This window comes from Choristoneura fumiferana, chromosome 23, assembly GCF_025370935.1.
Source record: "Choristoneura fumiferana chromosome 23, NRCan_CFum_1, whole genome shotgun sequence".
Taxonomy (NCBI): Eukaryota; Metazoa; Arthropoda; class Insecta; order Lepidoptera; family Tortricidae; genus Choristoneura; species Choristoneura fumiferana.
Window position 1 is genome coordinate 758,909 of NC_133494.1, and position 21,040 is coordinate 779,948.

The window sequence follows — 21,040 nt, forward strand, 5'->3', positions numbered from 1 at the left end:
TACACAAAATGGCACGTCCCGGCACTGAATCTACTTTATCTGAGATAGTGGCACTATCTGCACGGGACGTCAGAGCTCAGCCCAGTCGGGCCGTCGCCTCATTCGTTATCACTTTTATCATTTCATAATCCCTGACTGATATGGCTTAAGCTAGAATAACATCCTTTACGTTAAACGAGTTACAATTTTTACTTAAATCTACTCTTATAACTAAAATATCAAAACCGTCAAGTTACACTAATCTTACACCTAGAACTTCTGAACTGTCTTTATGCGATACACGAAACTTACATCTAAAACTTTGGTGATAGTCCTTATTGTTTACACATTGGTTTGTTTCTCTTTTTTTCACTGGGAATGTAGGATTGTGTTCGGGTGGGATGTAGGGATCGGATGTGGAACAAAGAACCGGCGTCTCGCGACGCGCGCGACGGGCGACCGGCGCGGCCGGCGCGAGGGCCCGACTGGCGCGCGGGGTCCCCGCGGCCGCCGGCCCCCTGCCCCCTCGCACCCTCCGCCCCGGCTCTCTATATAAACCGGCGCTCCTCCCGATTTCGTCAGTCCGTCAAACACAGCGACAGGGTCGGGTGGGTCGAGAGTGAGCCTAGGGCGAGTTACGAAGCCCTGTGGTTACGAGATCAGATCTGATGCAGTCGTGTTAGCCTTGGACGTTCAGTTTCCCATCGATCTCTCGAGCTAGTCGGAGTTCAGTGCGCATCCCCAGTACAAAAGAGACTTGTGATATTTTTCTAGTATAAGTTCCGGAACGGAACGCTTTAATATTTCGTATTAGAAGTGTACAATATAAGTAAAAATTTGGAAAACATGGAGATACTGCCTGTCACGAATCAGTTTGGAGGCGTGTTCAACAATGAAAAAGGTGAGGATGACTTTCTATTCCGCCGGTTATCGCCGATTCGGCTTTCTAACCGCTCAGCTGTTGCTACGCGGCGCGCGCACGTCTCTGCGGCGGCCGCGGCCGGCGATCAGCTGACGGGCAGCTGTTCCGCAGCGGTGCCTCGCCCTCGCTTTAGAGGTCTTGCCCAAAACCAATCAACAACAAACCACTCTTTGTAAAGTCAATTCTAATAAGATTGATAATGACAATTTTTTTTTAAACCTATAGTGTTTTGAAAAACGAAATTTGAATGTGCTTTTCAATTGTTTTAGCATGGAATGGGCCGGCATGGCGGGACGCGCCGATGCCGGTGCCGACGGAGGCGGCGTTGGCTCAGCGGCTGGAGCGGGAGCTTAGAGCCGCGAAAGGAGCCAGCGAGCTGGCTGCGGCGGAGGTGCTAGTGCCGGCTGAGTTGCTGGCACGAGCAGCGCGGCAGTTGCTCGCGCTGGCCGAAGGGGAGCCGTGCGGCGCTCGCGGCGCCGCCGTCATCGTCGACGTCGCCGGCCGCCGGCTCGCTGCCTTCCAAATTGACCCCAACACGCTCACCACGCACGAAATACATCTCCATCTCGAGCATGACGCTACGAACTGGACTAGCCTGTTGCCGCAATTTTTAAAGTAAGTTTCCTTGTTTTTATAAAAAAAAAAATTATTTCATACAGTACTTGGGGCATCCCTTTAGGCTAAAAAGCCTGTGTTAGGACGCTCCCTTCCTCCATAAGTACATTTTTTCTTTGTCTCTTTGTTAACATGATCCGAGAAAAACGAGCAGGTCAGTCACCTAATGGAAAGCAATCACCGCCGCCCATGGACATCCATAACATAAACCAAGTTACCGGCGTTGCCGGCCTTTTGAGAAATGTGAAGACTCCTTGTCGTGATTTTGTGGCGGGGTATTAACGGTTGTTTCCTTTTGTTACAGAAATTTAACGCGAGGCGGTACCATCATCGTCAGCCCCCAGTTCACGATAGAAAAACAAAAGCTCTTCCGAAGCCAGGCTGAGTAGCCGCGGCGCACGAGTCGACTGACTGCCCTCCTCGATATCTACGTATCGTTATTTTAACAAATATCAATATTATATGTATATTAATTATTATATATTTTTAATAAGAGAAAAAAAAAGCACAGCGTGATATGTAATGTATAGTTGTAGTGTTTTGTAAGCGAGCGGGGAGCGCAGAGCAGCCGGCGCGGGCGCCGGCCGGCGCCCCCACCCCCCACCGCTGCCCCCCGCCGCCGTACTTACGTTCTCGTACGTTGTTGTGATGCCTGCGTGATGCGCGAGTGGCACGGCGGCCGGCGCGTTTCGATCTCAGGGGCCGCCGTGCGAGTGATAACTGATGCCCTGAACGATTTAGTCTTAGGTATTATTTTTTTGTTTCGAGTTCGATTATATTCTGAAGTTGCGTAGGATATATCGTGTATCGTATTTATTAGAGGCGATCTCCGAGGAGGTCAGATATGTGTACGTTTTTCGTAATTGTACTAGTTCGTACATTTGTTTGTGATACTACTTTTGTAATGTATAAATTTTAAAGAGAAAAAGATACTATTATGAATGAGAGCACGCATGCAGATTATGATGTTAGAGGTGTATAGCGCCGCGGGTGAACGGAGGCAATCAGAGAGTGCGCGGCGCGGCGGGCCGGTCGGCGCGCGCGCCGGAGGTTCGCCGCTCCGCGCTAAATATTGCAAAGATCTCACGTTATATTATAGTTATTATTAAAAGTATTAAGTTATTTAAGTTAATATAAAAATGTAATTTTTGTAAGTTTGTTTCCTCCGCCCAGAATGGGGGGGGCTTGACTAACGTTGACGACGCGCAGGCGATGCATTTTCTTCATCCAGTGTAATTACTACATTAAATGTAAATCAATAGCATAACAGTTTTAATGGAATCTTAATGTTTGTAGGGTCCAGTGTTTACGCACAATATCATAGCACTAGTTCACTTTCATCAAAAAACATTTTAAAAATGCTACAAAAACATTTTACCTTCTAAATTTGAAATGTCGACATATACAAAACTAACAATAATGTTAAATGTATCAATTGTTTATAATTGATATTTATTTGATAGACCGTAAAAGAAAATGTAGAGAAAAATGAAAAGAAAATACATAGTTTCAATAATGGACACAATGGTTTCAATCCTCCCTCATACACCCCCACCTTACTTCGTAAAAAAGCCGTGGTGGCTTAGTGGTTTGACCTCAAGCAGGTGGTTCAAACCTGGGTTGCATACTTTACGATGAAGGAAAACATCGTGAATACCTGTGAAGCAATTCAATGTGTGAAGTTCCCAATCCGCACTGGATCCTACGGCCCAAGCCATTCTGAGAGGAGGCCTGTGCTCAACAGTGGGACTTATAGCCTGCAGGGCTACTACGAAACTCGAAGTTCATGTCGTGTTTAATACGAGAGCGAGAGGGACGGTACGATACGAACTTCGAGTTTCGTAGTAGCCCTGCTGGGATATGGATTTGACACCCTACCTTGCCTTTTTCGCTCGGGATTAACGTGGACAGCATGAATATACAATAGTTACGATGTCTTTAGTTCAGAGATACATCTACAACTACAGTAGGTACCTAAATGAGTATAGGTAGGTACATACAGAAACTATCAAAAACAATTATTATCTTTCGATGACAATCAAAACACATGACATCACACACGCCTTGCAAACAAGTCTAAAATTAAAAACAAAAGCAAGCAATGAAAAACAAAAATGGCCGCTTACATTTTCATACATTACCTATACCTATAGTATACATGGGGCCAGATATGAATCTACTAATAATAAAATGCGAAAGTACGTGTACGTGGGTATGTTTGTTACTTCTTCACGCCGAAACTGTTTGACGGATTTTAATGAAATTTGGTATGGAGATTGCCGAAGATGTGGAATAACACATAGGCTACTTTTTATCCCGATATTCCCACGGGATCCGGATAAGATCTCCAAATCTCAACCGCTAGGTTTAAAGCCATGAAAAGCACAGTTGTTGGTGTAAAATCATGAAAAGCACGATGGAAATTTACTAAAATCCCGGAAATTCAATTCAATTGCCAGTTAATAGTTTACGCGTGTAAAGCCGCGGTAAAACTAGTGTAGATACAGCGAGACTGTAACCGGTTCGCACCGGACGGCGGACCGGACCGGTTTGCTCGTGATGGTGCACCCCGTAGATATAAACAAAGCCATTAACTATACCAGTTTAGTCGTTACCTCTATCGCGTTACAGTCGGTTTCCAATAGGTACCTGATGTTTTGAACCACTGGGATACTTCATAAATTCAAATTCAAATTCAAATGATTTATTCAGTAAATATAGGCCGCAATGGGCACTTTTACACGTCATTTTTTTAAACTACCAGCGCTTTCGGAAATACCATCATTGCCAAGAAGAATGCGCCGCAAGAAACTTGGCAGAAAGTCATTTTTTCATAAAAATATAATTACAATAAAATACTAAAACTATATTATACAATTAAAGAAAAAAAAATACAAAAAATAATAATAAAAGAAATACAGGGATGTATGGGGTCCCTTAGTTACAATACTAAACACTAACTATATCTAAACTATATCTACGTTCAGTGGAAGTGTAGAATGCTTCCACCGTCATAAATTTTAAAATAATAATAACAATAATTTAGTTCTGAAATATACATTTCAGGTCAAGTAACCATTAAGCTTTTGGATTTCGAAGGCAAGTTCACGTCTGCCGCCCCCAATAGCAACCGCAACCATATTGCAACCATACCATAGCAACCGTATTGTATAATTAACTAGTTGTTACCCGCTACTTTGTCTCTGAAGAATTCGTTTATCGCTATCCCGCGGCAATGACATTTTTCGGAGTGAAAACTACCCCATGTGTTATTCTAGGTTACTTATAAACTATTTATGAGCCGAATTTAGTCAGTCAGCTCAGCCGTTATTGCGTGTAACACACATTCAGATGTAGGTGAAATTTCGTTTTTTTCTCATTTATGGTATACATAAAAAGCCGTGGTGGCCTAGTGGTTTGACCTATCGCCTCTCAAACAAAGGGTCGTGGGTTCAAACCCCGGCTCGCACCTCTGAGTTTTTCCAAATTCATGTGCGGAATTACATTTGAAATTTACCACGAGCTTTGCGGTGAAGGAAAACATCGTGAGGAAACCTGCACAAACCAGCGAAGCAATTCAATGGTGCGTGTGAAGTTCCCAATCCGCACTGGGCCCGCGTGGGAACTATAGCCCAAGCCCTCTTGTTCTGAGAGGAGGCCTGTGCCCAGCAGTGGGACGTATATAGGCTGGGATGATGATGATGATGGTATACATAATTGTAGGATATACTTTTAGAATAGAATAGCTTTGTTCTGGTGACGATTATAAAATGGGTCAACTCTCTTTTAAGTAAGAATTTTGAAAAATCCCCTGGCTTTTGTTCAACAGCGGACGTCTTTCGGGTGATGATGATAAAAAATGATAATAAGTCTGAAAAACATCTGTGTACTGCATTAATTAATATCTGCCACACCGCAGCGTGCAAAAATATCTGAGGCGTCCTACCGACCGTAGCAACAAGATATTTATGCACGCTTTGCAGTGTCAGATATTGGTACCATTGTAACATGTTTGGTCAAACCAAAACTCACCATCTACTAAAATATGTATTCCTTTTTTATTGACACAGTGAAAAAAAAACTTTTTCACTTCTCATGCTCGTAAAGTTCGTGTTTATGCTGTATCTAGGCGACATAAAAATGACTTTTTATGCTCTAGTGCATGAAATAAAATCTTCGTCTAATACCAACTCAAGACCAAGGTAATCAATAATCAATAGGTGTCAACAGCCACAAACAAAAAAGTTTCTATATATTTTTTAATTTATATAAAACTAAAAATCAATCAAATCAATCATAATAAATCAGTAAAATTAAAATAATGGAATAATTATAATAATGCATAAAAATAAAAAGTACATAAATAGTAAATCATTGTTTCCTCTGTTGCTATTTCATTTCCTCGCCATCGGAGTGAAAGTCGAGTGTAAAACTCGAGCATTAAACCCATTTTCCCCTCTACGTGTCTATACACCCTCGCCGTACCGGCTCGGGTGGCTTTATGAACGCCTCGGGTAAAATGGCTTGTTTTAGCTCTTGTTGTACAATCTACTATAGGTAGGTACCGAAGTAAATCGTGTACACATTTGTATGAGCATAAAAGCGAGATCTCTTAAACAAACAATTGGTACAGAGTACACTCCGCGGAGAATAAATATTATTTAACCGTTTCAGTAACTGGCACACGCATGTTATAATTGGCATGTGTGCGTGCATCGCATGCGCACCACATTAGGTATATTAAACAGTGCTACGTGTACAAACATAAAGAGGTGTTACTGGGTGACGAGCTTTTTAGGGTTCCGGAGACAAAATGGCAAAACAGGACCTTATAGTTTCGCCATGTCTGTCTGTCCGTCCGCGGCTTTGCTCAGGGACTATCAATGCTAGAAAGCTGTAATTTTGCACGGGTATATATGTAAACTATGCCGACAAAATGTGGGTGATTTTTTTTTCTCATCCAACCCTATAGTGTGGGGAATCGTTGGTTAGGTCTTTTAAAACCATTAGAGGTTTGCTAAAACAATTTTTCGATTCATTATTTTTTTGCGAAATATTCAACTTTGATAGTCACTGAGCAAAGCCGCGGACGGACAGACAGACAGACAGACATGGCGAAACTACTTATAAGGGTTCCATTTTTGCCATTTTGGCTCCGGAACCCTAAAAACGAATGTTTGCTATCGGGTCTTGGATGTTTAATATGTATTAATATGTATTTATCTAAAAGTATACAAGTTAGCTTTGCTTAGTTTGGGACTAGGTCAATTGTTGTCCCGTGATAGTAATGATTTTATTTTCGCTGAGCGTAACATTCTTTTTACTGGATTTTTCCCATAACTACTTCGCATATTCCATCCATCCATCCATAGCAGCCCTTAATTCGTCCGTCTTCGGACATAGGCCTCCTCTCCATTTCTCCACGCCTGGCGATCGACAGCCATATGCATCCATCCACCACCCGCCTGTCGGCAATATCGTCCTTCCACCTCATTGGTGGTCTCCCTCTACTGCGAGTGTTTTCACGAGGTCTCCACTCCAGTGTTCGCCTCGCCCAACGATCGTGGTTCATCTTGGCAATGAGCCCTGCCCATCTCCACTTATTCCTCTCGATCTCTTCCACCACGTCCCGAACTTTAGTGACTTCGCATATTACAGTTGGAATATACGTTACCTCCGCTTGTAATGCAAACTCAAACTCAAACTCACGACATTTATTGACAAGAAAAACACACTACATCACAAAAAAAACACAGTAAAAACATAAATAGGAGAAGAGAGGAAAATAAGAGACATTGTGCTGTAATGCTAACCTAATTTTAAGTCTTACCTGTAGGAGAAAGATAAAGTCTCCACTGCCTATATAAAATGTTACCTGCCTATCGACATTAGCACACAAAAAATATTTGCACAATTCACGAAAGGTCTCCGCAAAACTATCCTTTCTATTTTGTAATTTAAAATAGATAACATTATGATTAGAAACGCTTATGTATGGTATTAGGCGTAGACAACTATGTATTTGTTTGTTGACCTTCGCGGTGTTGGTATGTAGCCTGACTGAGATGTAACTAATTCACGCGTATAAGCAAACAGTAAGAACTTTAACTGTTAAACTACTGGCTAATATCCCCGGGTGTGTCGTTAGAAAAGTCGAAATTAACCAACTTAGAATAGTTGAAAATAACCAACTTAGAATAGTTGAAAATAACCAACTTAGAATAGGTAGTTGAAAGTAATCATCTTAGAATAGTTGAAAATCCCCCGACAATTTCATTTCAAAGTTCAATGTCACAAAAACGGCTAAACCGATTTTAATAAGACGTAGCTAAAAACCACCGCAAAAAACTACATTGAAATCGGTCCATCCGTTTGAGAGTTACGATACCACAGACACACAGATGAACAGACAGACATAGGCGTCAAACTTATAACTCCCCTCTTTTTGGGTTTGGTTTAAAAATGATACAGGTACGAGTGTATCAGGTCAGGTATTATAACAAATCGTCACTATCATTAAAAAAATACCGTATCTCAAATCAATACGTCAACAAAATTGATCCTTGACACAATGGTCATAAAGTTCACTTAGAATTTTTTTCTTTTTTGAGATACGAGCTTTTTAAATAAAAGCTCTCACTTTCTAACCTTTTACATTGAGAAATAAACAAAAAATAACTTTACATCACACATTTCCTATAGGTATATTAGTAACATAATAGCAAGCAGTCAGATTCACCAACAACCATTCAAATTTCACCTTTCAACCACAGACATAAAACGTAAAGCACCATTTTGGATTTCCATACTAACAGAACCATGCAACACGAGCAAATTCTGTATCCTTTCAAATACGAACAATGGAGCTCATCTAATATCTTCAGGCTTGAAGTATTTCAAATTGAATTGAAATGATAATAAAAAGACTGGTCAAGCGCGAGCCTCACACACACGAAAGGTTCCCTACCGCACAATTGTCATTGTAATGATCGGGCTTGTAAACATCGAGAAAAACATGTTTTTTGTGGGATCACTTCCAATTTATTATTTTCTTTATTGTTTGTCGTTTTTGAGTTTTATATCTACCCGAAGGAGGACAAACAGGATTTTATTACAGACAGTAGTCCGTCAGTCCGTCTGTCTGTCACAGGAGATACCCAAGAACTAAGAACCCTAATAGATAGCTGATATTTACGCATTTTAATGTATATTGGACTCGCGCACTGAGGGTTCCGTACAAACCTGTAGGTACTTAGTAACTTTAAAATTATTAAAAATATTTTTATTACTTATATGATGTAACTAAAAATGAACGGTTTTCGCAATTTTTCCTTTATCTGTGCTATAAGATGTTGCTTCGTAACAAATTTTAAGATTCTGAGTTCACGGTACCCTGTAGGTTTTGAATCCCTTGCGAATTTCGAAAATTTGCGGCATAAACGGCTGTATCTTTTGATTGCGTTGGCTTAGAAGTTTGATTTTTCCACAGCTCCAAGGGACAGTAGACCTGAGTATTTGATATAAATTTCAGATTAAATTAAAATTTCAAATTAAATTTTATTTGAGAAAAAGGGTCAGACGGACGGACGTACAACAAAGTGATCCTTTGGTTCCGTTTTTCCTTTCGAGGTACGAAACCCTACAAATTAAAAAAAATAAGGAGATAGGTACAAACAACCAGTATAAAATGACGTCACATGGCGTATATTTTACTCAGAAGCTGATGCTGGATTTTTGTAGAATAGGACGTTCATAACGTAAGTATTATTATATTTATAACCCTGCTTGAAAATTTGTACAAAATCATCGGTTTTCCTATTATCTTTGTCTCCAACTATCGATATTTTTTTGTCTTTTCATAGAATTCACTAAACTACAGCTCTCCAGTAAATTCTGAAGCACAACATTTGTCATATTTTATCCGTCTTATTCTTTTCATAGAAACAGCTACAGCACTGTTGTGATATCTGACGGAGAGATAAGCCTTCGTAATGGGGTCCCATTGAAGCCCTTGATCACGGGACCCCAAAAATCAGTGCCGTGCATCATGACTCTTATAATGAAGAGTAACGAGGGCCAAAAGTCATTAGATCAATCATAAGATACCAAGTCACACAAAAAGATTGATCGCTTGATCTCTGCACTTATACCGCGATAGAAAACGCGTACAAACATACAGTATTTCCTTTCTATAGTTGTTACTATGACCAAATATTCTGGTAGTTAAGGTTAGTGACCCTTGCTGTGAAGCTAAAGGCTCTGGGTTCCAATCAATAGGGACACTTGTGAGATGAATACCTACTCCGAAATGTTTGTAATGTAGCATAGTCATGGATGATGTCATATAAATTTATTTATGTACGTTTCTTCGTTGTCAATTGTATTTTGTTAATTTTCTTTTGTACAATAAAGAGTTTACTTACATACATACATACATACAATGACTCTTCATCGAACACCAACAAATCGTAAGCAGTACATCTGTATGTGTGTATGTAATGGTATACATTTACTTGCCCGAATTTCGTGTGCTATAATATTCAACCGCCATAATAGTGTTTCTTATAAATTCATTTTCACTACTTATTGTTTACCATATTAATCAAATGACAGAATCTTTGTTTCCCATAATATTAATTTCAATAATTTCATTTTTCATAATCATTGTAAGACATAAGTATCACATGCCATAATATCATTGCACTTAATAATATGGAAAACAATACTTATTGCATTCGTATCATTTTGGCATTTAATTTTCGGGAAAATAAGGATATATCAAATAAAATTTCTAGTAAACGAAACATTCGGGCAAATGAAGTTTCGGGCATATGAATTTTGGGCAAATGAAATTATGGCATATAAATTTAGGAGATAACCGTATGTAATAATATCCTACAATTTTAATTTATTATATTTATTTCTAAAATATTATCTCGAAATAAAATCAATTTTGTGACGGGCTTAAGTACCGTAAAAGTACCGTTGTTTTGTTAAAATTTTCAGTACTTAGTTTTAGTGCTAGTTTTAGTCTTATTATTGTAAGGTGGTGGTGCTTATGGAACCAAAATAGATGGTTCTTTTTTTCTTTAGGTACTTCAGTGACCAAGCCAGATCGATTGTTCGCCCACAAAAACCCCCAATTAGCAAATGACATCGAAATTGCTAAGTCCTTTCCGAGATTCTCGTAAAAATAATACTTAAACAAAAATTGCAGGTTTAAAGGTATTAGATTGATTTAGTCGCCAGCATTTTAAACTTTAATTCATATTAGTTTTTTATCTTTTCTTTATATGACACTGATTTTATTTACTTGTCTAATGACCACTATTATGTAATTGACTTTAACGGGGGTCAATGGCCCTTGTACCATTTTGTTTGATTAGGAGTAGGTATATTCTTTAATAATTACTTCATAACATAAAATCCTTTTATGAAACGAAGTAGATATGTAGTTAAAATGCTGTAATATGTTATGAGTTATGAGATACCCCAAAATTCACATAGATTATCGAGCCCATCGCCCAGTTACAACAAAAAGCACTTAGCGGTCGTTACTAGGCGGTTACATACCTCCATTATTCTACATAGCAACCATTTTTACACACATATTAACTTTTCTACACTGCATTTAGTAATTTAAACCACAGAATCAATTATAAAATCTAATTAAATCTAGGTTTCGGAGGATACAACTTTATCTCGTAGTAGTGGCGAAAATTGGAACTACGGTAATCCGTTTGCGATTTGCAGTAATTGCATGACTGTAGCGCCGCACGTAACAGCAAAAAGTATCTTGGTGTTTACAATTTTCTTTGTTGCCATAGGCGGTTCGGAGAACGATTTGATACTGCTAGCGCCATCTGTTGAATGGTGGCGGCGTTAAACCTGTTTCTAGGCAGTTTGCATCGTAGGTAGTTCTGTGCCTAGATATTGATTTGCACAGTATTGATTGTGAATTTAGCGGAAATTGTACCTTTTAGGGTGGATATTACAGGGACGCCTAAGATAATAACAAAACCAGGAAGTTCACAAATTGTTTCAGATAATAAGGAAAGATTGTTATTGAAAACTTTGGTTTTTTCTCGTTTGTTAAGGAGCCGCACGTTATCTTTAAGTGCATTTAGGTTTTGTATGAATAAAAATGTTATGTTAGGACACAAAAACACCAAAAGTCGTTTTTTTATGGCCGCTGCACAACAGCAGGTGGTAGGACCTTGTGCATGGTCCGCCCGGATTGCTACCACCATCTTGCTCGCTAATCCTGCCGTGAAGCAGCAGTGCTTGCACTGTTGTTTCGGCGTGGAGAGTAAGACAGCCGGTGAAATTACTGGCACTTGAGGTATCCCATCTTAGGCCTCTAGGTTGGCAACGCATCTGCAATACCCTGGTGATGCAGATTTTTATGGGCGGTGGTGATCTCTTACCATCAGGAGACCCACTTGCTCGTTTGCCATCCAGTAGAATAAAAAAAAAACGAAAATCGAAGTTCGTATCGTACCGTCCCGCTGACGCTAATATCATTTAATACGAGAGTAAGAGAGACGGTACGATACGAACTTCGATTTTAGAATTTCGTAGTAACCCTTCAGCTGTGGTCACTTAAAAAGGCTGAGAAAAAAAACTAACGTCCAAACTGCTTTCGCCTCACAGCCGTGTGTGCTGAATTAATGTCATTATGCACTTTAGTTTTTATGGCGGTTACTTTTTATGCCCCAGGATGTATCGGTATACGGGTTCCGTCCCGGGGATGATTAGCCAATCATGCGCAGCTGAATAATGGCTGACATGTAATTACAGCTAGGTTAAGTAATTTATACTAGTTGAGACATAACAAGCACTTATGAATGTCAAAAATTGCCACCGGTTCGGAAAAAGATCTCCGACAAGAAACTGGATAAAAGAAGCGAAGATTGTGTTTGTTTGCCGCCGCTGCAATGTAGTAAACGGGTCTCCTTCGTAATCCATAATATCGTTTGTCCAAAACACAAATATTCCATAACACTTTTGACATAAATACTTTTGACATAATTATCTATATATTTTATTATCTAAGCGTCGTCGGTGTCGGGGGACCGCTAAAAAATACAACATGTACTTTAGTTTCCTGTTAACCTTAGCGGTCCCCCGACTCCAACGACGCTTAGATAAAAAAATATTACTAGGTACTTATACTAAATCAACTTAGGCTAATTTTGCGGGAAATCAGCATAGTCCCCGCGGGATAGGGATAAACGAATTCTTCGCAGATGAAGTCGCGGGCAACAGCTAGGTAGTGCATAATTATTTTTTACTTTTTAGTTGTCTTTTTTGGCGGCGTTTATTTATTATTTTTGCTGGCGTTTTTTTATGTCGGGGGTTTTTTAATTGTGAAAGAATATTCTCAACTTTAGTACCTACACTGAAGATTGCTTTTAGACGCTCGCGGCCACACGTGCCAGGAGCAACCACCGGCTTATCAGTACTATCAGCGCTGATAGCGCAGGTACAGGGATTATCAGCAGACGTTACACCACGGGGCTTCAACTTTGATATCGTGGTATACTCGTAGGATCAGAAAGCTTGTGTAAGACCTGTTACACTAATGTGGAAATAATGATGATGATGTGTGTAACGCTGCGTCTGTGAACCCGCGTCTGTGACGCCGCGTCTGTGAGGCCGCGTCTGTGACGCCGAGTCTGTGACACCGCGTCTGCGACTCCGCATGTGTGAGACGTGACTGTTATGCCGTGTTTGTACAGGCGCATCTGTGACATCGCATGTGTGACGCTGCTACTGAGATACCGCATGTGTGACTCCGCGACTGTGACGCTACAACTGTGACGCCACGATTCTGACGCCGCGTCTGTGAAACTGCGTCTGTGACAACGCATATGTGAAGCTGTGTCAGTGACGCCGCATCCGTGACGACGCGTGTGTGACACTGCGTGTACGACGCCGCGTATACTATATGATGCCTCATGTGCGATACCACGTATGCGTCGTCAGATTTGTGACTCTGCGTCTGTGAATTCGCATCTGCGACTCTGCGTTTGTGACGCCGCGTGTTGCACGCCACCAAGTAAATAGCCCGTTCCAAAAACTTCCAGTATACTCTAATTAGAATATAGAATACCTAAGCGCTTACCTAGATTATGTAATTTACGAACCACTCAATTTGCCGTAACGATAAATAATCAACTAATTCCTCATTCAGTTTAATAACTTAGTTTATTGCTTTTTTAAATGCATTTAATGACCATTATAGCTTGAAGGGCCTAGTTTAGGCGCCATCGGTACAGTCAGTAGCAGAAGAAGACGAGCAGTTGTGGTGCTCACAATGATCTAAAAGGTCTTTAATTACCTCGGCAGTAAAGTCGTCTGTAAATAAATCGTTTCGAACACCGTAACTGCTCATCCATTTCTGTTGCTGACTATACTTGAGTACCGTACCACTAGCTTAACTAAGGAACTCCATATAAACCTACACCTCTGTAAAAACTACTTACTACTTTACAGTTTGCTTAAAATAAAAACTGAAAAACACGCATTAATGGTAAACTAAGTTAAAATAGATATAAAAGATAATTCTGAAATACTTAAGGTGTATTCATCCTTCCGTGTCGTATCATGTAAACCAAATGTAAACAAACGTGACGTCACAGGTGATAATAGACAATGACTAGTGATTGGAAAAGTCGATAAAATATACATAAAACGTGACCGATTATTTTGCTATTAACACAAATAAATCCGTAAGCAAGCCAAGTCGTTAGAAATATCACAAAAAGAGCACCCGTAACGTACGACATCAAGCGAAGTAGCGAAACGAATGACATTTTATAGATTCCTCTTTTTATTTTATTTATTATTATTTCCTCTAGTGTAAAAGCAAAGGTTGAAAACCATTACTACAGTCAAGTTTTCATTATATTTTTCTTCTTTTTTTTAAGATCCAACTCAATATGAAATGACTTTAAGCGTAGCCTTGGGCACCTACGCCCGTGTCCGTCCTCGTTTAAAAAAAATATTGAATTCAACCATAACAATTCCGAGTAATTGTTATGATTGATTTCAATGCATTTTCCGAAATCTCTACATTAAGTATTGATTGCCACATTTATCCATATCGATAAGTTGTCGTATCCCATCAACACGATCTTAGACAATCTAGACATTGCAATGGCAGATATTTTTGAAGTCATTCATTCGTTCCTTCGATTTTTGAAGGCAATCTTACTCGAAAATGTACCTCGTTGAGTTTCTTGCCGGATTCTTCTCAGCAGAGGTTTTTCCGAACCGGTGGTAGATTTTTTTTTTTGACATTCATAAGTGCTTGTTGTAGCCTAGATTGAATAAAGATATTTTGACTTTGACTTTGAAATGATATTTTTCAGTGGTTACTTGGTTTATTTCAATACTTTGTGAGTTTCTTTAAGTATACAACCACATTTTAAGTGATGGTTATTGTGTAATCCGAGAAAAAAGTGCAGACGAAGAAGAGTTCGAGAAGTGTTTGTTTACATTACAAGACACGGAAGGATGAATAGACCTTACATACTGTAACACAGGTTTAACCTAGCTCAGAAGTCAGGGACTTTATTTTGATTCTGTACCTTATTGAAAAAATGAAAAAGAAAATGAAAAAGTTTATTGTTTATCATAAGGTGGTTGACAATGAATGAAGGTTGGGGCCCTCTAGTAAGTGTGAAACACTTGTAGCAGAAAGTCCCGCTCTTCTATAGCATGATATGCATTGAATAACTATTCAATTACAAACTTTAAAATATAAAAATTATAATCTAAGTATACTAGGATTTTTTACACTGAAGCAGTTGTAAAGAATAAATATTAATTACCTTATTTATAGCATTAGCAGTGCAGATCGAGTAGGGAATTGCCTTTTAGCAAATAAAGATTTACTGGATGGTACAGGGGCAACTGCATATTTCCTTCTACGTGATAACAGTGATGGAACAAATGGTAATGTTTTATGTAATTTCAAGACAGTAATAAGAATATACATTATTGTCAATAAAAACTTTAATATTATTCATCATCATTATCATCATCATCAGCCCGAAGACGTCCACTGCTGGACAAATGCCTCCCCCTTAGAACGCCACAATGAACGACAGCTTGCCACTTGCATCCACCGGTTTCCCGCTACTCTCACGATGTCGTCAGTCCACCTGGTGGGAGGCCTGCCAACGCTTCGTCAATAGTCGTTCGTTAATATTATTATTATTATTATACTCGTATCCTTGTGATTTGTAAGGGTTGGTAATTTTCGTATCGCAACGGAACTTTTTCCAATCAGTCGTTACGTGGTAAAATTTGTATCCCTGTAGTGTTGCAGAGTAGCAATTGGTTTCAGTTAGAAACAATTGATGTCCCGATTAATCACCGACCCAAGGACGGGCACAAAGCAGCACACGGGCGATATCTGCGCGACCGCAGATCCGGTGCATAAATAGCTCTTGGCAGGTGCGCGTGCGCTTCGGTGCGCCCAGTAAGAAGATAGCAGTACCCTTATGCTACTGAACCCATCGACATCAGCAACCGGAAGACCGGAAGACGACAGTGATGTTTAATTACTCACTCATTCAAAACACTCACATCACTGTCACTCATTCACTCAATCACTGTCGTTTTCATCATCATCATCGTCATATCAGTCATCGTCCACTGTTAGACATAGGCCTCCCCCATAGACCTCCACTTAATTCGGTTGGCAGCGGCCTGCATCCACCGTGAACCCGCGGCTTTATCCAGGTCATCCGTCCTATTAAGTTTTTTTCTATCTGAAACTAAATTGTCAAAAATAGTTAAAAAAAACCTTATGGTAAACCTGCCTGACTCCACCGTCAGAACTTTGACTTGGATCCCTAAGATGATTCTAATAAGCCCAAAAATGGCTAAGTTACACTGTGTTGTCTTGGAGTTTCAATGTCTAGCTTCCGTCTCCATCATCAAATTAGCTCGATGGTACCATACATTATTGTGTTGTCGTCAGAAGTACGCAGAATTGCCAGTTTTCGTGTCAATACCACAATAAGAAGTGGGATGAAAATGAAGTTTAAAGATTCCGTACATTCATAAAATGAAAGCGTGTAAAAAACTAACCTAACCTACCAACTTAGGAAATTTAAAAACCCCGAAGTTTTAATCTCAAATTTCAATACCTTAAAAACAGCTGAACCGATTTTTATGAAACGTAAACATAGCAAGAACCACTGCCAGCAAAATCAGTTACACGTAAAAAAACGCATCAGTATCGGGTTATCTGTTCAATAGCTATGATGGATGCCACAGACGACAGACAGACATTATTGGCGTCAAATTTATGAACCCTCTTTTAGCATTAAAAGCTTTTATTTAGTTTCATCTGGGCCGATGTTTGTCATCAAATCTTGAAAATTAAATTTGATCCACTTCCCGGTTACCGATTAAGCTGAAATTTTGCATACATGTGTAAATTGCGTGACAATACAATAATCTGGTAGTGACATCCTGGTAGTCTGGCCAGGGTCGTCTCCGCAGGACGGAACTCTTCAACGGTTAATGGCATCGACTTAAAATTTGGTATGCAAAAGTAGTTTGGGTGACAATGCAAGTACAGTACAACAAAAAGTACAGTCAGCAAAAAAAATATGTATTAAAAATCAAAGTTTTACCAAAAACTTATTCCGTTCGGGGTTAAAAAGTAAAACAACGCGTACTGCACCCACCTCCACTGCGACCAACAAGAGTGTTAACTACTACGTTATGTGTGAATTACTAATACTTTTTTGGGGGAGTTTGTAATTTGAATAATTTCACTATCATGGTTTTTTATCTGATGTTAAAACAAAGGTATGCATAACGCAAGCCGCAACAAAAGCTAGTAATTATACAGTTTTATTCCACGGGGGGAGAGCAGCTGCCTGACATTTTGAGTCGATCAGCTGTTGAATTCATAAATGAATGGGCTAGAGAAAGTGGGCAGTTTGCTGCTTATTATGAGTAATAACTCTTTTTAAAACAAGTCTTTGTTACTTAATTACTGGTACTTTTTTTGAGACCCAGGGTCCCTGGGGTCCCGGCGCGCACAAACTACTTAATATACAAGTGCAAGCCCCTGGTCGACACTTCTGGAGTCTTTGTTAGACTAACAACTGGTAGCATGGTGTACGGTTGTGTCACTCTGAAGATGAGCTCTGGTTGAGTTCGAAACGCGTCAGTGTAGTGTGGTGGTGGTGATAGATGGGTTTGTGTGATTTGTGTGTGTTCTTACAGTGTGGAGGTGGAGGAACTGCATGAACACGCATATTTTGCATAAGCTTAGCTATCGTAAGGTCGCGGGTGAGCAAGGAAATTCTTTTAGTTCATCGATATTGTACATTCAAAATTAACGAGATTCGTTTTCCTTGAAATCGTTCAGAAACAAAATTTAAAATAGACCTCATAATGCAGCCTTCGTTCAGAGACCCAAATAAACACAGCAACCTTCTATTTATTGTACATAGCACGATTATATAAACAGTGGACAAAAGCTTTACATAAGTTCATACGCTTCAAGCCACGTGTACCACCTGGCGTGGCACACAGAGCGATAACAGTAACCTAAAGCTAACAAAGTTCTAATTTTTAACCCCCAAAGCAAAATGAGGGGTGTTTGACCGCTATAATGTGGTGGACCAGAATCGGTACAGCTGTTTTTGAGATATTGAACTTTGAAGTGACAAAGTCGGGGGTTTACCAATTTTTTGTTGGTTAAGTTAGGTTAGTTACCACATAAAATAATGCAGATACCTAGTCTACTGTTAAGGGTTCCGTAGCCAAAATGGCAAAAACGGAACCCTTATAGTTTCGCCATGTCTGTCTGTCTGTCTGTCTGTCCGTCCGCGGCTTTGCTCAGAGACTATCGACGCTAGAAAGCTGTAATTTTGCACGAATATATATGTATACTATGCCAACAAAATGGTACAATAAAAATGAAAAAAAATATTTTAGAGTATCTCCCATAGACGTAAAGTGGGGGTGATTTTTTTTTCTCATCCAACCTTGTAGTGTGCGGTATCGTTGGATAGGTCTTTTAAAATGATCACCGGGGTTGCGTGGACGATTTTTCGATTCAGTGATGTGATTGCAAAATATTAAACTTTAAAGTGAAAATTTTCATTAAAATCGAGCGTCCCGCCCCCCCAAAATTCGGGATGGTAGTAAGTATATCAAAATTACAAGGAAAATTATAATGGTTAAGTTTTCTTGAGAATTATTAGTAGTTTAAGAGTTAATAGCAGCCTAAGGTATAAATTATACCTAAACTTGGAATATTCCGTACAAAATACGAAATCCTTAAAAAAATATTAAGTACTTAACTTTTTCGTAAGGGCTACTATTGCAGGCGTGTCCGACACGCTCTTGGCCGGTTTTTTTCTCAAAGGACCGAAACGCGTCCGTAAATCTACTTAAATATGTTATAGGTATCATTGAGCGCGGTTCATTGCTTTTATCAGATGGCGTAATACGAGTATTAACTTTTCATGACTATTAAGTCTATCTATCTAAAAGAATTTATTTGCTCACCCGCGACCTTATGATAGCTAAAATGCAAGATATGCGTGTTCATGCAGTTCCTCCAACTCCACACTTTAAGAACACACACAAATCACACAAACACATCTATCACCACCACCACACTACACTGACGCATTTCGAACTCAAACAGAGCTCATCTTCAGAGCAACACAACCGTACATCATGAAAGAAATTCTTTTAGTTCATTGATATGGAGCTCCGCAAAGTAACGCCTTATAATTTCAATAAATTATTACTTAAATTGTTTTAGATTTATACATTTTTCAAAAGCCTTCCCCATGTATTAGTGTTAGGCATTAAAGTTTCATTTCATTTCATTTTTCATTTCATGTCCTCCATTACTCCCGACCCAAAGCAGTATAAGGCCAGTTATCGAGAAATACCTACATCCAGGTCGTCGCGCCGTCTTCGTCTGGGCCTAACCCGCCGTCACCATCCGTCCTGTGGCATTTTTATCCCAACGCAGCGGATATATTTCGGAAACGCCGTCTAAAGCGCAATCGCAATCAGCGTGGGACCGTTCCTGCAGCGTCGTCCTGTATTCAAGCTGCAGTACCGAGGGTGGACATCTACCTGTCTCGGTTGGACACGAAGACGACGCCTGAGAAGGTGTTCGAGCACGTCCGCGAGGCGGTACAGCGCCGGTTACAAGGAGCCCAGCTAGAGCTGTCCATCATCCCGCTTGGGACTCAAAGGGCTATCAATTTCAGCTCATTTAGACTCCAAGTGCCTGCCAAGCACCAGCAGATGTTCCTGCGCTCCAACTTCTGGCCGGAGGGTGTGGTGTTCCGTCGTTTTAGGGTAGCGACGAAGACGACCTTCAAAAATCCCTAATTGGTTTTTTTTTTGTTGTATATTTTTCTTATATATTTTTATACTTTTTGTGTATAATTTGAACTTTACAGTGCATTAATTTTGTAACTGTCATGCTGTAATTTTTATTGATAAATAAAATAAATAAAATAAATAAATATCACGGGACAATTCACACCAATTGACCTAGTCCCAAAGTAAGCTTAGCAAAGCTTGTGTTATGGGTACTAAGCAACGGATAAATATAATATAAATAAAATAAATAAATATTCGGACGACGTGAGTTTGTTTTATGTTTCTCCTAGGTAGGTATCCATGTTATTCTTTGAGTTCGTTAATTTTACAATTCGGTTGAAATTAACGGTTTAATTGTTATTATAATGTACCTGGGCGTCCGAACTTTTCTCGAGCTAAAACTCGATAATAAGCGTTTTCCCAGAGATATGGCGCCATTTCACGATATGCCTAGGAAATTCGTGATTTGGCGGATTTTACGATCGGCCGCCGACATACAAGAATCGCTCGTTTAAAGGTATTAGATAAGAATTTGTCTTTGTAAATATTTTGTTGTACTACTCGTATTTTGTTGTAAATGTTGTTCTTTCTTTCTTTTTTTATATCATTTGGTATTTGAAAGAAACAAAGAAAGAAATAAAATAATTTATTTATAACTGCAATGACACATTAAGGCAACCGGTGAAATTACTAGCACTAGAGGTATCCCATCTCAGCCCTCTAGGTTGGCAACGCGTCTGCAAAATAGATGTTTATTGGTGATCTCTTAATCTGGAGCACTTGCTCGTTTGCCACAGTCATTAAGGTTAGGAAAAATAACAATAAGAAGTGTTGCCGCTATAAAAGGTCCCGGCTCAGCATATCGTTGGTATTTGCATTTCTTGCGGTACTGATTTTCGTCTATGGGCTGCGCGGGCGCAATATATCTGCGATCCGTGTCAAGGCTCGCGGTGCATGAACCCTCGGTTCGGCGCCTTATTTATATTTTCGGACTTATTCATTAATTCTGAATGTATGTTTATTATTAATTATTATTTCGATCGACCATTACATTGCAACATTGTAACGGGCTTGGATATCCCAACAAAACACCTGGGAAATAGAAGAATCCCGCTACGTGGTGGCCGGATTTCG

General features: G+C 39.6%; 1 protein-coding gene across 1 annotated transcript; it reads left to right on the forward strand.

Annotated features, from left to right (window-relative positions):
- Nucleotides 1-561: 561 nt before the first annotated feature.
- LOC141441353 (protein charybde-like) lies at nt 562-3,041 on the forward strand. The gene is made up of 3 exons (XM_074106057.1): nt 562-880; nt 1,171-1,516; nt 1,821-3,041. Exons 1-3 carry the CDS (start codon nt 826-828, stop codon nt 1,903-1,905), a joined length of 486 nt encoding a protein of 161 aa, XP_073962158.1. The 5' UTR covers nt 562-825; the 3' UTR covers nt 1,906-3,041.
- The last annotated feature ends 17,999 nt before the right edge of the window (nt 3,042-21,040 follow it).

Bases quoted from the DNA above. Each gene is read 5' to 3' on its own strand.
- LOC141441353 (XM_074106057.1), top strand. From the start codon at position 826: ATGGAGATACTGCCTGTCACGAATCAGTTTGGAGGCGTGTTCAACAAT. The intron at 881-1,170 runs GTGAGGATGACT...CAATTGTTTTAG, and splicing joins CGTGTTCAACAATGAAAAAG to CATGGAATGGGCCGGCATGG. The intron at 1,517-1,820 runs GTAAGTTTCCTT...CTTTTGTTACAG, and splicing joins CTGTTGCCGCAATTTTTAAA to AAATTTAACGCGAGGCGGTA.